Source organism: Leuciscus leuciscus, assembly GCF_965113295.1.
Source record: "Leuciscus leuciscus genome assembly, chromosome: 6".
In the NCBI taxonomy this organism is placed as follows: Eukaryota; Metazoa; Chordata; class Actinopteri; order Cypriniformes; family Leuciscidae; genus Leuciscus; species Leuciscus leuciscus.
The window spans coordinates 32979930-33002282 of record NC_138730.1 but is presented as its reverse complement, the minus strand read 5'-3'; the positions used below and the strand labels follow the sequence as shown (position 1 = coordinate 33002282).

The following is a 22353-nucleotide window of genomic DNA, read 5'->3' as shown; positions in this document are numbered from 1 at the left end:
CAGTAGTAGACGAGCGGGAAGTTTGATTAGTTTTAGATTAAAATTTAAAATAGATAACGTTACCACTAAACTCCATGGCTTCTTCTATTGAGGAAGTTGTAGTGCCGTTATCGGTCGAGGTTGGGCATCTGGTAGGTGCTCACAAAGAGCGGTATTTTGAGAAGTTGGAGATAGCAGGTTTGGATACCGACCCTTACCTTCTTCCTACCTCAGTTTTCACGGACCTCATTAAATCGCCGAGTCTGCCCGACTTCGGCCCACACGATTTGTACCACTATGTGGTAAACGGGGTATCCCCATACACTGGTGCTGATCTCAAAGCTTTTAAAAGTCTGGATGCTTACCAGTTCTTTGTAGCTGGCTGGGTTACAGGTAACGTTACGCGATGCTACGCTAACGGCGGGGGGAGGTACCTCATAATGGCAAAGGTAAGACATCAATATGGTTTATTTTGTATTATTACATGGCTTGGTTGAATTCTAATGTAGAATGCGGTGTGTTATTTCTTGATAACAGACCGCTGCTAAGAATAACACACCGTTGCCATGAAAAACAGAGCGATGCGATGGACGCAGGATTCTAACTGTAGAGACGGAACGGACTATTTTCTTTATATTTTCTTTATCCCTTACTTAACATCTATTCTTTACTTAAGTAAATATTTATATAACACATAGCCTATGATTTTAGAGGACATGGTCGGCCGTGGCTTTTTAATGGATGCCTGGACGCATCCCAGCTCTGGGAAGTGCAGGCATCAATTATCGATCACATGTTAATCCATGCAGACAGTAAATCACGGAGTGTCTGATCAGTAGTAACCACATATAATTGTAACATCTAGAAATCTTCTTATCTGTGATTATATTCGCTGTAGCCTATGTTAAGATTCTACCAGTTAATCACAGCAAAGTGATTAAGATGTATTCACAAGGTGCATTTAATGTGTCACTGCAGCATTAACAATAACATCACAATAACATTCATGTAAAAATAATGTATCTATGCCACTTTCTGTATTTGTAGGTGACGGTGCATCATAGCCAGTAAACCACGTTACATCTAGTCATCTTCTTATCTGTGATTATATTCACTGTAGCCTATGTTAAGATTTGACTAGTTAAACACAGCATAGTGATTAAAATGTATTCACAAGGGGCATTTATGGTGTCACTGCAGCAGTAAACAATAACATCACAATAACATTCATGTAAGAATAATGTATTTATGCCACTTTCTGTAATTGTAGGTGCATCACAGCCAGTCACTGTCTGAAACCCAACTACAACCATGGGTATCTTTGAAGAAGGATGGGACAGTCTTGTGCGGCCACTGTACATGTAAAGCGGGCCTGGGAGAGGTGTGCTCCCATGTAACAGCTCTGCTGTACGCAATAGACTCTGCTGTTAAACATCTGGAAGACAAAAGCTGCACTGATGGGCCCAGACAGTGGGGACTTCCTCCTTTGAAAGCGGGCAAGGCTTTGTACGAAGAGGGATCGGGAATTGATTTCTCAAATCCTGCCAAAAAGCGTTGTGGTGTAAACAACCAAAGCCATTCAGGTTGTCCATCTGTGAAAAAAGTGGGTGTGTCTGCAGCAGCTATAGAACAATTCTACAAGGCTCTGGATAATGCAACTCCAAACCCTTCAGAGAAGAGTGGTATCCTACGCATATTGCCGCACTACTGTAAACAGTTTCAACCAAAGGTGGTGTCTCTGGGTCTACCACAGCCCCTGACTGAGTTATACAGTGCTCAGAACCGGAAGCTGTCTGCCTCGGACCTTGAGAAAAAATGTGATGCGGTATTCAATGATATGGAAGTCACACCAGAGCAGGTATAGTCATCCCTCTTAATCTCATATGACTAAAATGTGCTTGAAGGTCATGTCATTAATTTCATCTTCTATAATTTACAATGTTGTAGGCAGTAAAAGTTGAGGAAGAGACACGACAACAGGGAAAGTCAAGGCTATGGTTTGACATGAGGGCTGGTAGGGTGACAGCATCTAGGTTCAAGTCAGCTGCAAGGACAGACCCTACAAATCCTTCCAAATCCCTAATTAGGCAGATCTGTTACCCTGACCTATGCAGATTTTCAACAGTTGCAACCAGGCATGTGTGACAATGACACAAACATACAGTTACTGTTTTTAATTTCACCATAGTGTAAGTGAGTAAAGAAATTAGATGTGCTTTGAACTGTTATGTTTCAACTATGGAAATGTATGCAATACATGTTGTGTTCTAATGTAGAGGGTCCCTGCTTAAAAAAAAAACAAAAAACAAAAAAACCACAAGACAAAGAAATGCATTTATCATTGGAATATTTATTACGGTCAGTATTACAAATGATCAACATTAAATTGCAAACATGATGACAGAGTGCATCCCTCAATCTCTTTGAGTGCCCTTATCTATTTTTAATCCCAGGTGTATGGTGTAGGTCCTTTGCCTATTTATTCATAATGTTCCTGTTATATTTCATTTACACCTTTTTAAACTACTCTGTGATATCTGTGATAGAATGTGATACAAGAGAATATTATGTGCTATTAAGATTAGGCCAATTTTGGGTACTGACATCTATAGTACCTATAGTTCTTAGGGAAATGAGAGAACAAATCCAATGAAAAGGGCACTCAAAGAGTTACGATGACTTAACATTATTTTTCTAATTTTCAGATGGGGATGTGAACATGAACAAAAAGCCAGAGAGACGTATGAGGCTTACGCTGCACAACAGCATCAGGACCTAAGTGTTCGTGATGCCGGTCTCCACATTGATACCTCCCGTCCCTACCTTGGAGCATCTCCAGATGCCTTGCTGTCCTGCTCCTGCTGTGGCGATGGTATTTTGGAAATCAAGTGCCCACACTGTGCCAAAGACACCGGAGTCCTCAGTGCCACTGAAAAGAAACATTTCTGCATTGAGAACACAGATGGTACACATGCACTTAACAGAAATCATCAATACCACTACCAGGTGCAAGCCCAGTTGTTTGTGACGAAGCGGAAGTTTTGTGACTTCATGGTGTGGTCTACATCCAATTTTTTTGTACAGAGAATTTTGCCTGATGCTGACTTTTTTACAGAAGCAGTGCAGAATGTTGAGGCCTTCTATAGGTCAGCCATTTTATCTGAGTTATTGGCCAAGACATATACATGCCCAGATAGACTGCTGTCAGACAAAACACAGTCCACAGACTCACAAGAATTGGAGGAGTAGTAGGGCGTTGTTCAAAACATGAAGTGAATTACTAGAAATGACTTTGTAAATTATAGTGTGGTCTAGACCTACTCTATTTGTAAAGTGTCTCGAGATAACTCTTGTTATGATTTGATACTATAAATAAAATTGAATTGAATTATTTAGTAAGATTTGCCAGTGTGTAATTCTACATACATTTAATATCCTTTTATAAAGGACAACAGCATAGTCAAAAGTTTGATGGCTGGTTTATTTTACAAAAACATCTTTCAACACGTTTATAAAAGCCAACCTAAATTACATAATGTACACTCATATACAACTTCTTTTATAACGTTTGTCCTGCATGTTTCAATTTAATACAAAGTGTGAATGTGTTAAGGGAACTGACACATGACAATTTTAAGAGGTTTATAAAACAGCAGAGTGACAGCTTAATTTTGGTTAAACTGTGTGATGTAGACACAATACTGACTAAATAGGAGACCTTGATAAATGCTCTACTTTTCCCGTTGTTTAATACTAAAGCACAAACCGGTGATTACATCTCAATCAAAAATTTGACCCCTCTGCAAATTCATCCACCATCATATGTGTTTGTTGTTCAAGAGACCGATGATGAGTCACCAGGACCCACTGTACACACCATCTTACATTACACAGCCACTAGCCTGATACATAACTTCAATAATAGTATATAATAAATAGTATACAATAGATGGTCTTAAAATAGCTCTCATCCACAAATATGGGTTCTATGCAACTACTAACTTATAACTGTTACATTTCAGCTGATTCTAATGGATAAGTAAACAATTGATTGTTAATGTACTGGTACAACTATTTACACTTGGAATTGTTACTCAAATAAATGTGTTTAAAGGGATACTCCACTTTAAAATGAAAATTCTGTCATCATATACTCACCCTCATGTTGTTTCAAACCTGTATGAATTTCTTTCTTCTGCTGAACAGAAAGGAAGATATTTAGAAGAATGTCAGTAACCAGACAGTTTCGGGTACCATTGACTTCCATAGTAGGAAAAAATATATACTATGGAAGTCAATGGTACCAGAAACTGTTTGGTTACTGACATTCTTCTAAATATCTTCCTTTCTGTTCAGCAGAAGAAAGAAATTCATACAGGTTTGAAACAACATGAGGGTGAGTATATGATGACAGAATTTTCATTTTAAAGTGGAGAGTACCCTTTAACTTTGAAACCTCTCTGTTAAAGAATAACAGTTTTTTTCAGCTAATCAATTGGCACCACTGAGGGGCACAGATTCGTCAGGGCACAAGCCACTCTGACTATTTTGTCAAGAGAGGTGAACTCTTCTTCTTCTGATGACTTAATCAGAAGACTAATGGGCACAGGTCCATGCAACATTCTGTACTTGGATCGTGCTTGACCAATTACCCTCTCAACATGTATGCGGACTGCTGCAAGTTTTCTGGAATCTTCCAGTTCAACAGCGCCCAGCTGTTTTTTCCCCCGTGTAAAGGCAGGAGTTTCAACCCTTGCACAGTACAAGCCAACTTGTTCCTGAATCCTAAAGCCACGGTCTGCTAGGATCAAGTCTCCTGGTAGGAGATTATCCAAAAACCCACTGTTGGCTGTAATGTGAGCATCAGTTGACCGCCCACCCCAGCCCTTGATCCTCATTAATGTCAATAGTAGCTGGTGGAAGATGGTGATGTTTGCCGTATCCTTAAGTAATGGAGTTACCAGATCAATCATTGCCATAAATACTTTATAGTTGGGCAGTCCTGTAAAGGTTTTAAGTTTGTCACTGTTTTCAAAAGTGCTCTGTTCCAGATCTGAGGGCTTCAGCTTCTCCTTCAGAGCAAACGTATCACCCCGGAGTTGCTGACACTCAAATTCAAGAGACTCAATGTAGTCTGAAGTGAGGTTGGTTTGGCACATTGCATCACATTTGCCACTAGTTTCACTGATACTAGCCTCTTCTACAATCTCCTCTTCAACCTCTCGTAACACATTCATCTCAGCTGACAGATTGAGGAGTGCCCTGGCAGCTTCATGTTTGGACGACGCCTGACGCTTTTTTTTCTTCATTGCCTCTCTGACCTCATACTTCCCTAGACTTCCCAGGGCTCGCCGCTTCGCAGGGGACTTGGTGTGCGCAAACACTGACGGCACATAATCAGGGGATAAAGGGTCATCACTCTTCTGTCCTGATAAAAGAAATCATCTGCCTGAGTACCACCAAGAGGGAGCTTAGAACCATGGTCCCAGCCTATAACTATCCTGACACATCATCCATTTTCTATTTGTAAAGTAAATAACTGTTAAATTACAAAAACAACCTCTGGATGGGAAAAGGGTAATTTACAATCACTTTGAATGCAGCACGAGGTCTGCTCTGTGTTGGCAGAGGAATCCTCTAACGTTACATTGAAACACAAACTTGTACACAGTTTTACCTGTCAGCATTTTAACCATTTTTATCCAGCTGCTAGCTAACGTTACCTGCTGTCAAGTGTAGTGTTAAATAGCCTCACATGCGGCAATGTTTACATTGCCTCTAACGTAAATTTATGAGCATCAGAGAGAAGCATAGACATTTAAATGGCACCAAAATCTCCGTTGTTATTTGTGTCAGATCCAGATGACACTGTTAGAGACGGGTGATCAGTGTATTCCTGACATTAAGCTAGCTACGTTTGTGAATGGGTAGACTGCACAGCCCTATCAAGCTAGCTGATACTTGCTCATAACATAGCTAACTTAGGTTACTCATGTTACAAATGACAATTTGACTGGGTCTCCATCTGGACAAGGATGACGGTATGGTATTACACAAATGAAGTACATGTAACTGGGAAATACATTAATCTTACCTTGTAAAAAATGCTCGCTGCAAATCCTGGAGTACTTGGAGGGCTGCCAGTCCTTTCGGCTGATAGCAGCAACCCATCGCTGCCTTCTCTCCCCATCAAATGGTATTCGATAAAAAGATATATTGGCTTTACCCTGTCTATTAGCACAGCCCACGGCACAACACGAAATAACCATTTTATTACAAGAACGAACACAAACACGTACTCGTTTGGCTTGCCGTCCGTCTACAGAATAGCTCTTCCGCCGTCCGTCATGGCGTTCAGAATTCGCGCGAGTAGAGCGTGACGTCACGTGCAAAGGGTCTATATGAGTTTAACCTGTGCAAACATATACAATACAGTGACATCTAAACTCAGGCTGGCTCATGTTCATCGTCATAATATTTCACAAACTCAGGCTGACTCATGTTCATCATCATCATATTTCACTAATATTTGCCATTTGATATGCTTGTAAACCCACATAGCAACATTGTGTCGGCCCAGATCCGGCCTACATCTGGCACACGTGGAAAGATGATCTGGCCCACATGCAGCGTGGAATGACGGCCCTTGGGCGGACCACTCCTGTTTGCCAGATCTGGGCCACAAGCAGGCAGTGGCGGATTTAGCAAATCGGGGGCCCAAGGCGAAGGTAGGTAGGCTATGGGCCCCTCCCCATCCAATCTTTAACAAAAAAAATATGTAGGCCTACCGACTGAATGGTGGATAGGCAGGTAAAGCTAATCTACGGGGAAGTAAAAAAAACGTCCCCTTTAAACCCTGCATACACTTCTTTACTCCTAAACAGAAACATGTTACAATGTTTACATTTTTTTCGTTTTTTTTTTGCTTGACAAATTTCACCATTTCGATTCAATTCTTGTGATTTGATTCAATATGGACTCATTTGGATAAATATTACGTTTCACAAGATAGGCATTACTTTTTCTCAAGAAAAGGGGGACTGCGACACTAATGATTTGATGCCATTTTTCGCAAATTGAGTTTTAGAAATATATAGCCTAATAAAAAGGGGCCCAAGGCAATTGCCGACCTTTGCCTAATGGTAAAGTCCGCCCCTGCAAGCAGGCCATAGTAATGCCACATGTCAGCCAAGAGCAAATAAATAAACCAGAACTGGACCTTATCTGAGCCACAAAATCTGTGTACATTAAATATGGAGTCATCTCAGCCTTAATAAGCCTGTTAACAAAAAGAATCACTGAAGGAAAGAAGAGAACAGAAAAAAGAGACGAGCAGAAACACAATAACTACAACTGACTTCAGCCACAGCCTTAGATGAAATCAACTGAAGAGAAAAGACGACATTAAATCTCTGAAGATCTCAGCAGAGGAGGATTAAACAAGTGAGTGAGTGTGTGTGTGTGTGTGTGTGTGTGTGTGTGTGTGACTCTGCTGTGTACTGCTCTGCTCTGAAGCCCACAGTGACTGAAACACAAACTGCATGAATCAGAGCTCTTATGCTGGGTACACACCAAAAGATTTTTTACATCTTATAAGATTTTCAAAATGTGACAGACCACAAACATGAGGACAAAAAATCCTAGATTTAAGCGTTTTGCTCCTATAGTGTGTGGTCTGCCATGATGTGACAAAGACAGCACACCACACACAAACAGATTTTCAACCAGAGTCTCGACTATGAACACAGGAAATCTCGCAAAATATCGTGAGACTTCAGAATAAGCATGACGGACGATATGCAGGAAGAAATTGCGATAGTGTTTGGAATGATTTTCACAGAAAATTCACGTGAAAAAACCATTGTACCTACCATTATAACATTTTATACAGAAATATATTCATTCTTTATTGTCTTTATTGTCTCTTTAGAAAAAGTTATTTAATCCCTCTAGTCTATAGAACATCACTGAACCCTTAACACTTTTATTTTTTATTTTTATTGATTTTAAGAATTATACAATTACAGTCAGGGGGGTACAAAGAGTAAAGCCGATAAACAAACATAAAAAGACATAATAATCATAATGAAAATGTTTACAGATTGAAACGCACTTTGCAGCTTTCTTATTTTTCAAACCCAATATTGTGTTTAGGTATTGTAAAATGTCTGCTCTTAAAATGAAAAACAAAGGCTTGTTTCCTCGAAATTTACACTTATGAATACTAAATCTTAACATTAAGCTTCCTGCAAGTGTGTGTGTGTGTGTGTGTGTGTGTGTGTGTGTGTGTGTGTGTGAGAATGACCGTTTCTTCCATCATCTCGCTTTCTGATTGGATATTGTTTCGTTTCACGTGATAATCTCCAGAGCGTGCGCGTGTTTGTCCTCGGAGTTCCCCCCACACATCAGGATTTCTGATCGTAAATATTAAACATGTTTAATATTTACGATTCGCGATCGGAGCGGCTCCGACGTTCTTCCGAGCAGGTTCGGACACTCTTAACACACCTCACACCAAGGGAAAATCTGATAAAATAATCTGTTAAACCATCAAGATAATCGGGACATAGCTAGGATTGTCGGAAGGGGAGAAATCGGCCCAAAATCAGCCCGATTATCTTTTGGTGTGTACCCAGCATTAGTTCTTGTCAGGATGTTTTTAACATGATGTTTCCCTCAATATGCATATTCCAGCTATGTGGATTTTCTTTACATAAAAAAACCCAAATAATTAACAAAAACTCTTCTTTGAATGCATCAATATATATTCACAATGATATACCACTTTATATGGCTATACAGTGCTGCTCATAATGCAAAAATGTACAATGAATATTTTTGTTATAATGAACTATGAATTTTTGTTATAACATTCATAGGTCATATTTCCCTTTTCCACAAAGATGTCTTGCTCAGTTATAAAACACTCCAGCAGTGGGTGGAGCTGATTCCCTGATGTTGACAGTGTGAATTACTATTTTGGCATCATTGATAATCTCTCTGAGGACAACATGTTTTCATTTTACTTGGATAATAATCCAACTTTGCATTGGTAAGAAATCATTTTTAGCATTATGTCAGTCAAAATAAAAACCAAAAACATTTCTGTGAATGTATGAATTCTGAAAGTTGAATGATTGTATTGCTTAATTAATTGACACCCTTTTTTTCCACAGAAACTTCTTTGGCTGATACAATACAACCATTTACTTTAGAAAAACATGTTGTTGAGGGAAGAAATGTGACTCTCTCCTGTAACTACAGTACAACTGGTGTCACTGTTAACTCTTTCCAGTGGTATCGCCAGAATCTCAGAACAAAACCAGAGATTTTACTTCTTGTCACTGAATATTTAAGCAAATCTGAGCCTGGTCTTCGTCTGTATTCAAAAGCTACAAAAGAGATCAAACGTGTGGATCTGGAGATCTCCTCTGCTTCAGTATCAGACTCTGCTGTGTATTACTGTGCTCTGCAGCCCACAGTGACAGGAAACACTACAACACTGTACAAAAACCTGATGCATAGTATTGCATCTACAGTACATTACACATTCGGATCCCTGGATTTTCACTCGAAGATAAATTTAGCTGAAAAAGTAAATGCAAATCTTGTGTTTAAGTCTTGACCTTTATTATAATTGATTTTTATTAAAGTGATGACATGAAAGATGCTACTCTGTCTTTGTGACATTATATGAAGCAACAGTGTGACAGTGATAAACTGATTTTTAGATGCACTCCTTTCCCCCAGGAGGTGAGGAAGGAGGAGCTTAACGTATTTTACTGAACCTGACAGAGACTGTCATAAGATCATTCAAGCTGAGACTGTAAGCACACACACAATGATCCTCCATTCAGTTATTCTGTTCTCTGCTTTAGTATGCAAGTACCATCACTTCAGTGCTGTCCTTAAATGATCACAATGAAGTATGTTATATGGTCTTATTTGTGGCCTTCATATTTAAAAGTACACTATATTATATAACCACTAATACACTAATATATAAATACTAATAGTGCACAATAAGTGAATTAGGCTAACTTCTGAAATGCACACATTTTACCAGCATAGTGATAATATTTAAACCCTCTGAGACTATTTCACTTTTCTTTGCAGGTGCCAGTAATGGAGATACTATTACACCAGACAAAACACAGGAGTTTGCAGCCGAGGGTTCAAGTGTTAAATTATCCTGCAGTTATTCTTCTGCATGGTCTTTACTTTGGTACCGTCAGTATCCCGGATCAGCTCCTGAATACCTTGTGCTTATTTCAGACACTGCAAAAGATGTGAAGCCATCTGAAGTAGATCAAAGATTCACTACTAAGATCAGAAAAGACAATCAAAACCGTGTGGATCTGGAGATCTCCTCTGCTGAAGTATCAGACTCTGCTGTGTATTACTGTGCTCTGATGCCCACAGTCACAGGAAACACAAGAACACTGTACAAAAACTTGCTTGCTTATACTTTATTGTATTTGAAATATATTCCCTTTTTCAACAGTACATTGCAAATATACTAACAAAAATGGTACTATCTTTAAATATATTAAAAGTATATTAGCATCATGCTTTTACCTATTTTCACAATACAACTTTTAACACACTTTAAACTAATTGTACTTTAGTATATTTTCAAAAAAAAAATTTGAAGTGAAATTCATTTTCTTGAAGTGAAAATTCTGTTTAATTTTTAAAAGTGTATTTATTTGCACTTTATTAAAAATATATTTTAGGTATACTGTGTGCTGGAAATGATCACTGTAACAATGCACTGAAAGTATACTTTCAAAATACATTATAGTATACAATAGTATTTTGTACAAAGTATAAGTATTTGTACAAATACAACTTGTATGCAGTATGCAATTTGTAGTATACACTTATAGTCAGCCCCGATAGCCTCGTGGGCAAGTGCGCCGATGTGCTTCGGGATACCCGAGTTTGATTCCCGGCTGGTGGACCTTTCCCAATCCTATGACATTTTTATTATTACAGTAATAGTGAACATCTTTAAAATTAGGCTTACTGTTTCAAATTACATCATTGCTGTTTGAGCTGCGCACGTTGAAGCTGAAGAGAACGAACGTTAAACTGAATCGCTTTGCTAGAAGGTTAATCAACTCAACAGTTGCTGAAGAATGCAACTAAACCCAAAGAATTTACAACTTTTTATTACAATAGTGTATACAATTATAATGATATGACAGTCCCAATCATAGCTTTTAATGTTTTGCATTGCTGTTTGATCGTGCGCGCTGAAGCTGAAGAGAACGAGCACCGGGAAACTGAACTTTTCTGGCAGGTTGTTTAAAGGGTAACTAAACCCTAAACCAACTTTTTTTAGTTAATGATCTGTAAGAATGGGGCTTTATTAGTGCTGTTCATTGATTCAAGTCGTTTTTTTGACATTTGTGTTTAAAGTGTTTTAATTTTACAAAATATGGTGTAAAAACATCTGAGTGCTGCCCTCTTCAGGTTGAACAGTGGCTACTGCAGTTGAATTTTCCTATTGGAAGTTGTGGTACACTCTGATGTCAGAGAGTACCAGCTAACCACGCCCTTGCCTACAGAGAGATACGTCTCAGATGCACACCCCCTCTCCACTGGGCTCTGCCTACTTTTTCAGCATTTTTCAAATATTGCCAGTGGGTGGAGTCAGGCTCTGACCAGGGGTTTAGTTACCCTTTAAATCAACGAGCAACGATCAATCGTGATTAATCGCATCCAAAATAAAAGTTTGTGTTTACATAATTTATGTGTGTGTACTGTGTATCATTATTTTGTATATATAAATATACACATATGCATGTATAAATTTAAGAAAAATTTGTTATTTATATATAAAATATTTAGATTTATATATAATATATATTATGTATAAATATATGTACAGTATATACATGCAAATATTTCTTAAATATATACATGCATATGTGTGTATTTATATAGGCCTGTACTAAATAATTATACACAGTACACACACATATATTATGTAAACACAAACTTTTATTTTGGATGCGATTAATCACGATTAATCATTGCCCAGCACTATTATTTATAGGGCTGCACGATTAATCGCAATAAAACCGCACGCGATTTGGCAAAGGCTGCGATTATCTTGTGCACAGCTTGTCAGTGGTGTGCGGCTGATTGGTAGTAAATACTGCCCCATTTGAACGCCAGAGGGCACTCTCATGCAAACACGATAAATATGCCATGCGTACGGTGTACATTTTAGGACATCCTCAGACCTCAGACATATGAAGACAAGGCATCATGCCTCAGACTAAAAGGCTTCAGTCATTGGACAAAACGGCATCGCGCCTCAGACTGAAAAGCTTCAGGTCTCAGGAAAAACAATGTCAGGTGTCAGGTCTCGTACAATTAGGCATCAGACGAAACAGCCTCAGACAAAAAGGCATCAGACTAAAAGGCATCGGACGAAAAGGACTCAGACTAAAAAGCATCAGACGAAACGGACTCAGACTAAAAGGCATCAGACATAAAGGCCTCGGACGAAACGGACTCAGATGGAGTTTGGAGATTCGCATTGCCCCGCCCCATGTGACATCACATGTACGCGGTTCATAGCTCGAAAGAACGCTTTACTTGATACATTTCTAAAGTCTCTAAGGTTGATTAAAAACAAGAAAAGTGACAATGTGATAATGTTTCCTCTGTGTATGTCTTTTATTTATTTATGTATTTTATTTAATGTGAAGCTTTACATATACTTGATATAATTTAATTCCTGTAGTAGAAGTTATATGTCCTTTATATCCGCTTGTTATCTTATACATATTCAATAAAAGTAAAAGAAAAAAAAAACTCTTTACGATAGTTTGCCAACATACAAGCTATAGTTGAAATATGTCATCTAACTTTTTAAACGTGCAAATAAAACTCGTGAAATGCATGTTCTCTTCTGCATACAGCATAATTAGTGTAACATTTAATTAAAGCATATATATATATAGGCTATATATATTATATGCTTTAATTAAATGTTAAAACATGCACTCGCGAAATGCATGTTCTCTTCAACATAATATATACAGTACAGGCCAAAAGTTTGGAAACATTACTATTTTTAATGTTTTTGAAAGAAGTTTCTTCTGCTCATCAAGCCTGCATTTATTTGATCAAAATGTAATATTGTGATATATTATTACAATTTAAAATAATTGGTTTTAAATTTATTATACTTTAAATTATCATTTATTTCTGTGATGCAAAGCTGAATTTTCAGCATTATTACTCCAGTCTTCAGTGTCACATGTGACATCCAGTCCATCACATGATCCTTTAGAAATCATTCTAATATTCTGATTTATTATGAGTGTTGGAAACAGTTCTGCTGCCTAATATATTTGATGAATAAAAGGTTAAAAAGAACTGCATTTATAAAAAAAAAAAAAATAAATCTAATAATATAAATCTTCTGAACAGGGGCGGATCTAGAAAAATATTTATGGTGTGGCGAGAGGGGTGCAGGAATTTTTGAGGGGTGGCAACATATGGCAGACGTATATATACTGAATTTAATCACAGTTAAATTGGCCATAACTTTTAATTCCTTGCTGCCAACGGGGGTGATCCGCCCCTGCTTCTTTACTATCACTTTTGATCAATTTAACACATCCTTGCTGAATAAAAGTATTGATTTATTTCAAAAAAAGAAAGAAAAAAAATTACTGACCCCAAATTACTGACCAGTGTATATTGTTGTTACAAAAGATTTATATTTTTAAAATATTTGCTTCTTTTTTTTTTTTTTTTTTTTTAATTCATCAAAGTATCCTAAAAAAGTATCACAGGTTATGAAAAAATATTTAGCAGCAGAACTGTTTCCAACTTTGATAATGAATCATCATATTAGAATGATTTCTAAAGGATCATGTGACAGACTGGAGTAATGATCCTGAAAATTCAGCTTTGCATCACAGAAATAAATGATAATTTAAAGTATAATAAATTGAAAACCAATTATTTTAAATTGTAATAATATATCACAATATTACATTTTGTTTCTGTATTTTTGATCAAATAAATGCAGGCTTGATGAGCAGAAGAAACTTCTTTCAAAAACATTCTCTCTGTCCTAGCATGTATCCCATATATCCCAAAAAAAAAAAAAAAATGTATATGTTTAAAAATCTTTGGCCTGTATATATATATATATATATAAAAATATATGTATGCTATGTATATATTATATGCTTTAATTAAATGTTAAAACAGTGTTAAAATCACTGCTTAAAATCCCTGCTTTATTGAAATGTTACACTAATTAAGTTGTTTACAGAAGAGAACATGCATTTCGCAAGTTTTATTTGCACATTTAAAAACTTAGATGCCATATTTCAACTAGCTAGTTTGTATGTTGGCAAACTATCATGGAGTTAAAGCATTCTTTCGAGCTATGAACCGCGTACATGTGACGTCATATGGGGCGGGGCAATACGAATCTCCAAACTCCCTCTGAGTCCGTTTCGTCTGATGCCTTTTGGTCTGAGTCCGTTTCGTCCGATGCCTTTATGTCTGATGCCTTTTAGTCTGAGTCCGTTTTGTCTGATTCCTTTTAGTCTGAGTCCGTTTCGTCTGATGCCTTTTTGTCTGATGCCTTTTCGTCCGATGCCTTTTAGTCTGATGCCTTTTTGTCTGATGCCTTTATGTCTGATGCCTTTTTGTCTGAGGCTGTTTCGTCTGATGCCTAATTGTACGAGACCTGACACCTGACATTGTTTTTCCTGAGACCTGAAGCTTTTCAGTCTGAGGCGCGATGCCGTTTTGTCCAATGACTGAAGCCTTTTAGTCTGAGGCATGATGCCTTGTCTTCATATGTCTGAGGTCTGAGGATGTCCTAAAATGTACACCGTACATGCCACAGAAGTACAATAATGCGCATCATTCCAGGAAACCCTATCGCTGTAGCTGAATAAACAGAAGATTGAAACGCTTTGATTACCGTAAATCCTCTAATATAGGCCCGGGCCTTTATTTTACTCAAGCGCATTGCGGCCCAGGCCTTTATTGGAAGGAGGCCAGAATTAGAGACAGGCCTTTATTTCTATTTGAGCAAAACGGACTACCAGTAGAATGAATAAAAACGAGATTTTGTGTCTATTTGAACCTATAAAATACTAGGTTAATTTATTGAAAACGTACAGTTACCATATAACATTATGGTATGCATACAGAACATTAACAACAAATAAATATAATATAAATGATATTTTTTTGCGAAAAGCAATGATTCATTTTGAAACAGTATTTGTTCCAGCTTCCACAACAGCGCGCATCTGTGCATTCATTCATTCATTCATTCACACACACACAGAAATGCGATTCATATTTAAAGTCTTTTTGCGTGTAACTTACAGACACTATTGCGATTAGAACAAAGCAAATATAGAACTGACCTATTTCTCAGCTGGATCCGTTCCTCGAAATAATACTTCCAAGCACTTCTGAGGTACATTTTCCAGGATTATTATTACCAGAGCCATGGAGAGAGAGAGTTGCGACACTCTTTGATGTCGCCGCTATGGCTGTCACGTGGTTCATGTAAGCCCCAATAGTTCCAAAACGTACGCTGGCTGTCATGTTCTTCTATGGGACAGACAGCAGCGATTGCATTATTGAACGGTAAATATAAAATAAAACACACACCCAAGTACTTTTTCAGCTGTTATTGCATTATTGCATTTTGTTAATGTCAGTTTTGCATTTGGAGATAAGTTTTAAGCTATATTTTTGGAGGGAAAAGCTTAGTGTTCATGTTCGCATGGGTAGTAGCACTGGCTTTAGCGGCTCTAACTTAACTTTTCCATATCATTCATCTGATGATGGACGTCTCATGATATTTATTTTAGCACAACTGGGCTGTATTAGGCTATTGATTCCCGTGATTTTGCTTATAAATTTAGATTTAGCCATTAGCCTACCTTTGTGATCACGCAAAGAGGTCTGCCGTGGCGGTCCGTTCAGAATTCGCTTAGAAGCTAGCTCACTTCTTCTGATGAAAGTGGCCACCCCCAGGACCACAACGTGAAACATAATCATGTTAAGACTAAGAATATTATTTTAAGATTAAGCCATACACATTATCAAAACTATAACAGATTAAAAACGAATTTAAGCATGGCTGATACAAATGAAGGTTTTCAAATAAAATATTTTTTATTAAACAATAACAGGCAACAAAAATGTGTGCTTGTGTGTGTGAACAAGAAAAACAAAAACCAGGGGCAGGTGATCCATGAAACAGACAGGACTGGTGATGGCCATAACAATCCTAAAGGTCCAGCATTGTTCTCACAAGCCGCTTCACTCAAGACAATAATAACATAATGAAAAGTTAGTATATCCCAAAAAATTAAATTAAATAAAAGTTGCTATAAAGGTGGTAGCGATTCATTACCGAACTCTTAGCTGACGAAGTCGCGCTAGCTAACTAACGTTAGCTAGCAGGCAGTGCTTGAAAATTGGTTGAAACAACCAACATAAAATATAAATAATTACGCTGTGCATGTACAAATGAAGACCAGTATAAGCATCGCAAAGGGCCTCTGATACAATATAGACAGTTGACAATTCAAAAGAGGTCGACATTTCGGCAACTTAACTCTGGAACAACTCGACGCGCAGCAATGTAAGTGAATGGTGTCCAACGCCCAAATGACAGTGTTTGGAACTATTCCGATCTTCATATCCCGGAAGTAGGCGGTTAAAAGCGCCGCCATTATTTACAACGGAGGTCTATGGGAGTGTCGCAACTCTCTCTCTCTATGACTCTGATTATTACTTAGATAGATGTGTGTTATCCAGCTGATTGTGGGCGTTCACAGGTTTGCGTGGATCGCCTCAGATTATTTGCGTTTGAATAGCGCGCGCTCTCCGATCAAAGTCAACAGAGTATTTTGAATCTCTTTTGCACTTAAGAAAAATAGCGAGCCTATAGCGCCAGCGCGATTGTCGATCCCAGGGGGTTAAAAATTGATTTTCGCCAAAAATCCTCTTTGGCTCCGCAGCTGCCATGGTAAACAACATTAGCCTACTGGTGACTGAAGTCTCACGTGCGAGTCAAGAGCGAAGTGATTGACATGACCAGGCTACCGTAGCTATGGCTTGGATTCATTAGCAAACATTGCCCCCCTGTGGTATTTGCATGTTACTATCACAAGCATAATGTTGTGGCCTGCCCAGAAAAACGTTGGTTCTAATAATAGCCCCGGCCACTATTAGAGACCGGCCTTTATTTACCTCCGCCGACAGCGAGACCGGCCAATGTTAGAGACCCGGCCGCTAATGGAATACAGGCCAATATTAGAGGATTTACGGTAAACATGACTTATAAATACACGACTGCCTTATTCTGTGTAAGAAGGCACATCATCTCACAGAAGGATGCTCAACTGTCGTTATGAAGTGAGTTTGGAGTAAATGCATGTTATTAAATGTTGTCTGTTGTTGTACAAGAGGTTCATAAATGCTTCTCATGTTTTGGAAAGATGTTTGACGCGTGTTGTTTTTTCAAATGCACGTTATAAGTGACTCAAACTCACAGTGCTTTCAGATGGAGCAGCGTTTACAGAGCCGTACAATGACAAGCTGCGCATAAAAAAAAAATAATCGCAGCCCTTGCGATCAGGGCCGGCGCGTCCATATAGGCGAACTAGGCAATTGCCTAGAGCGGCACTTTTGTAAGGGCGGCAAAATGTGTGCCAATCGGGAATGAACAATTCACAAAATAGGCTATATGATTTGCTGAGCTGCCGCTGCCGCTGCGCCGCCCCGCCCCGCCCCGTCCCCTGCTCTCACGAGTCATGACTCATGACTGAGTGATGGAAAGTTCGGATAATTTTACTGACTCGCTTGTTCGATCTCGTTCATAAAAATGAACGAATCTTTATTTGAGTCATTTCGTTAATTTAAGTGGCTTTAAATGTCACACAGCCAAAATCCCCAATCACATCCACCTACGCATATAGTATATGTATATATTTGCTTCCTCTTGGCCTAAAGTGTTCCTGCAACGGGAGTGTTCTCTGGCTAGAGCGCAGAACAGCGGAGTTTGTATGGACAGAAGTGCATGCCTGAGCTTGTGTTTTGGGTTAAGCTGCGTTGCTTTGACATTTTGGAAAATATAACAATAGAAACAAAATATAGGCTATTAGCCTTTTTACCCATTATTATCAATCTAAATTAATCTCGATTTTAATTTAACTTAATTTCGTTTTTCTTTATGTAAATTTCGTTTTTCTTTATTTAAATTTCGTTTTACTTTATTTAAATTTCGTTTTTTCTTTATTTAAATTTTAAATTTTGTTTTTTCTTTATTTAAATATTTTTTTTCTTTATTTAAATTTCGTTTTACTTTATTTAAATTTCGTTTTTTCTTTATTTAAATTTTAAATTTTGTTTTTTCTTTATTTAAATGTTTTTTTTTTCTTTATTTAAATTTCGTTTTTTCTTTATTTAAATTTTACATTTTGTTTTTTTCTTTATTTAAATTTTGTTTTTCTTTATTGAAATTTAGTTTTTCTTTATTTAAATCTACCCTTTACTGTGTCAGTAATTTGTTAGTCAGAAAAATATAGACTACCTTAAAGTATTGCTTAATTTAACAGACATGTGTGTGTGCGTTTTATATTGCTATAGTGCAGCGTGCATCAAGTATATAAGCCCTGCCCGCTTGAGGTGCGCCGCTTCCCGCTCGCGGTGTTCTGTAGTTTACTAAAAGTTTATTAATTCTGAACGTGTCGTGTCTCGCGTGTCCATCTATATTGCACCACCAAATGCTACACTGCACTCCCTTGTGAAGTCGATTGGATGAACGGTTCTCGAAATAATCAAAATGCAAACGGACATATAGACACATAGAGATTCCTGCCTTTATTAGAGAGAAGAATATGTTCAGCACCCTCTCGAAGCTTTGAATATTCGATGTTCATTACTACCGCAGCTTCGAAGCTCAAAAAATTGTATTCGGACCAGCCCTAGCCCAGCCCAAATGTTTTTCGCCTAGAGCGAAGTGCAGAAGTGCACCGCCGGCCCTGCTTGCGATTTTAAAATCGCAATGAGCCATCTCGATTTAAGTGCGATTACATGTAAATTGCGAAACTGATAGCCTACATGTAATCAGTCCTAATTATTTATATTACATAAACTTAATATTACGACTTATATCTGCAAAAAAATGACGTGAATGCACAAGCGAACTTGACTGTGCTGGTCATCATAACTATAATCCCTGTTGTGGACGCGCTATTTCCACAATAACGCGCTGAAACACGTCAACTAAACTCAGAGAATTCACAAGGTTTTATTACAACAGTGTTCTCATTATAATGGCATATGTGACAGTCCCAATATTGTGTGCATTGCTGTTTGAGCTGCGCACGCTAAAGATAAGATAATCACCGCTGTACTGCATCGTTCATTAACTCAACCAAACACATCCTATATTAGATTAATCAGATATATACAAAAGAGTAAACATATTACACTTTACAATGACATAAAATGCTGCGAATGTTCAAGCGAACTTGACTGTGCTTGTCATGAAGCCTTGACTCCATAGACGCACTCTTTCCGCCAAAACGCCTGAAACACATGGCGAAAAAGAATCCACGACATTCTTTTACAGTCGTGTTCTCATTATAATGTAATGAAGGCTATGTGACATATTTGTGCTGCACATGTTGCACTTAACTGTATCTTCCTTTTCGAAGTGATTCCAATCATTCAAAACCGAACAGCGCACATCTCTCAACTTAAGTATATAATCTATTATCTATCGGCTTTGATATATCGGCTTCATTTTCTTATCGGATCGATAACGATAACATAACAAATGACCATTTATCGGCCGATATCGAAATGTGGTCGATATATCGCGCATCCCTAAAATAATGTACACTTTAATATCAATAATCAAGCATGTAATTAGTCCTTACACGGGCATATACTTAAAGTATACTAAGTATACTTGAAGTTGTTCCGATTTAGCACACAAAAGTACACTAAATACACTTTAAGTCATGCTTACCTTAAATATACTTAGTACAAAATAAGTTATTTCAAAATAACACACTTCAAGTTACCTAATCATTAACACACTTGAAGTATACTAGCCTAAATTAGTCTGGCTGTAATTACTTAGCATGTTTTTTTTTGTTTTGTTTTTTCACCAGGGTGGACAAAAAAGGAAACAATGGTGTTTCAAGTAACCTTTATTTATATTAAGCTTTATACAATATAGTATCAAAGCAGCTTTGAGTAAACTAACACTTCCACAGTTCAGGAGAAATGGACCCTTAAATCTTGAATTAGACCCTCTTTTATTTCTAGAAGCATTGCCCATTCAAAGGAGCCACATGAAATAGAAATGCATGATTATTGTAAGTAGAAAAGTGTTAGTTTACTCATTCGCATGTACAAATGTGGCCAATACACAGTCAAGGCACACCTTCTTCAGATAACTTACTTTAACACTGCAAAGAAAAAAGAAAAAACAGGTGCATGATGCCCAGTGGTATACAGTAAGTAAATGGCTTTACGATATACACACCGAGAGACGAGTAGAGGGGATCAAGCATGTGTTCAAAAACATCTTAATTTTGTGCAAAAATATGAGAGGGGGTTCAGCGAAAAATCGGCAGCTGGCAGCAGGAAGTAGCTGCCACTGGCAGCAGGAAGTAGCTGCCGTTGACAGCCGGAAGCCCTGCCATATTAGGAGGGACCTGCCATTTCTTGGCAGCCAATCAGTATCGTCCAACGTAGTAGCAACCAATCACATTTACCTGGAAGTCAAGCGAGAGCAGCGCCGGCGAATCTTCAGTAATGGCGGCGGTATTTGGCAGGGTAAGTTCGTATATTATCAGATTAATAAATAATTGTTGCTCTGTACGTTGGAGTTTACCTTTTATGTTAGAGACAGTGTATCTGTGTCTACTTAAGTTGAATTGGTTTATTTAATCATTTGTAGAAACGCAGCTTGTGCACCGTGTGCTCCTGGTTTGTGAGGGGTTATCATTAAAGCCCCGTTCACACTGCCAGCGATTTTGTCGCTGCATGTCGCTAGTCTCTGTACTGTGAAGTCGCTTGTGGGCGTTCATAGTGCTGTCGCTCTAATGTGACTGGTAGACTGCACGTCTGGCCATATTTATACAAAATACCATCACAAGTGAAATATACAACAATATAATTTTAATTTGACTAGGATTTAGGCTCAAAAGAAACAGTATGCTTTTGGGAGAGTGTTTTTATATTACCACAGCAGTGTTCAGTGGATTAAATCATTTAGCCTACTGGATTAACGATCGATCAATCAACAGATTAACTCATACTGTCATAAATTACTAAAACGTCATTCGAATTTGACAAATAATCAATTTTCTTGTCCCTAATAGTCAACATAATGCAGGGGAAACTGTAAAATGATCTGCAGCAGTGCTAAACTTGCATCATAATTACAACACTCGAACTAAATGTGTGAATTAAACTCACTGAGACTGTCGACAGTTTCTTTTCCATGCATCATTTTATTATATCCATGTATGTGGTTACAGTCAAATCATATAAAACAGTGAAATCGCCCTCGAACTCTTCTGTCTTGCCTGCACTCGAGACGGTGACGTGAGCTGAGCTCCTCTGAAAGTCTTCTTTCCTATTGGTTGTCGCTCGCGAAAATCGCTTCTCATTTGCATAAAGTTGAAATTTCTGAACTTTTGTCGCGCGTCTCGTGTCGCTTGACACGCCCACATTCTGTCGCCAACGGTCAATGTCGCTCGTGTCGCCGGAAGTCGCCAGCGCTCCATTGAAATGAATGGGATCATGTCGCTTTGTCGCTGCGTGTCGCTGGCAGTGTGAACGGGGCTTAACTCCAAATACTAACTTACGTTACCATTATCATTAAATATTAGCGTTTGTTAACATGTTAACTTAATCTATTGATTAGAATAAAGGTCATGCTGATTTATTGGAATTGACAAGCTCAGCCTTGATGATACACGTGCAACGCTAACAAAACATATCCCAAATTATCTAACTTATGTTTTAATACAAAACACCATTTTAATCAACATTACTTCACCATATTCTAAACTTCTGTTTTTTTGTAGTTTCACCAAGTTCACCACAGCCTGTCACAGATTGCTGGGGATGGACAAGCATATGTGCCAGGAAGGAAACCCCAGATTTCCAGTTGCAAAACCAACCAAACTCACTGGTATGTTTTCACATTATGAACATAATGTTCAAATGTATTATATCCTGTCTTGATCAAAGCAGGCAAAAGGCATTTTGTTTTTTATCTTTTTTTATTTTTTTATACAAATTCTAGATTGTATCGAAAATTTGACATTT

At 37.9% G+C, this 22353-nt stretch overlaps 1 protein-coding gene and 1 long non-coding RNA gene across 3 annotated transcripts; both read left to right on the top strand.

The window, feature by feature from the left end:
* The first annotated feature begins 386 nt into the window (after positions 1-386).
* Positions 387-4824, top strand: LOC309500470 (uncharacterized protein). 2 transcript variants are annotated; one of them, XM_082172080.1, is made up of 4 exons: positions 387-428; positions 1250-1837; positions 1927-2114; positions 2685-4824. In XM_082172080.1, exons 1-4 carry the CDS (start codon positions 420-422, stop codon positions 3226-3228), a joined length of 1329 nt encoding a protein of 442 aa, XP_082028206.1. In that variant the 5' UTR covers positions 387-419; the 3' UTR covers positions 3229-4824. The 2 variants fall into 2 exon arrangements, with proteins under 2 accessions (XP_082028206.1, XP_082028207.1); XM_082172081.1 differs by lacking the exon at positions 1927-2114.
* A 4121-nt stretch (positions 4825-8945) lies between these two features.
* LOC309500230 lies at positions 8946-10617 on the top strand. Its single transcript, XR_014206504.1, has 3 exons — positions 8946-9031; positions 9156-9860; positions 10096-10617. It is a non-coding gene; the product is annotated as an uncharacterized lncRNA (long non-coding RNA).
* Positions 10618-22353: the final 11736 nt, after the last annotated feature.

What these genes read in the sequence shown, in the direction of transcription:
- LOC309500470 (XM_082172080.1), top strand. An exon ending in TGGAAGTCACACCAGAGCAG is followed by an intron (nt 1,838 to 1,926) that starts GTATAGTCATCC and finishes ACAATGTTGTAG; the next exon opens with GCAGTAAAAGTTGAGGAAGA. An exon ending in TTTTCAACAGTTGCAACCAG is followed by an intron (nt 2,115 to 2,684) that starts GCATGTGTGACA and finishes TCTAATTTTCAG; the next exon opens with ATGGGGATGTGAACATGAAC.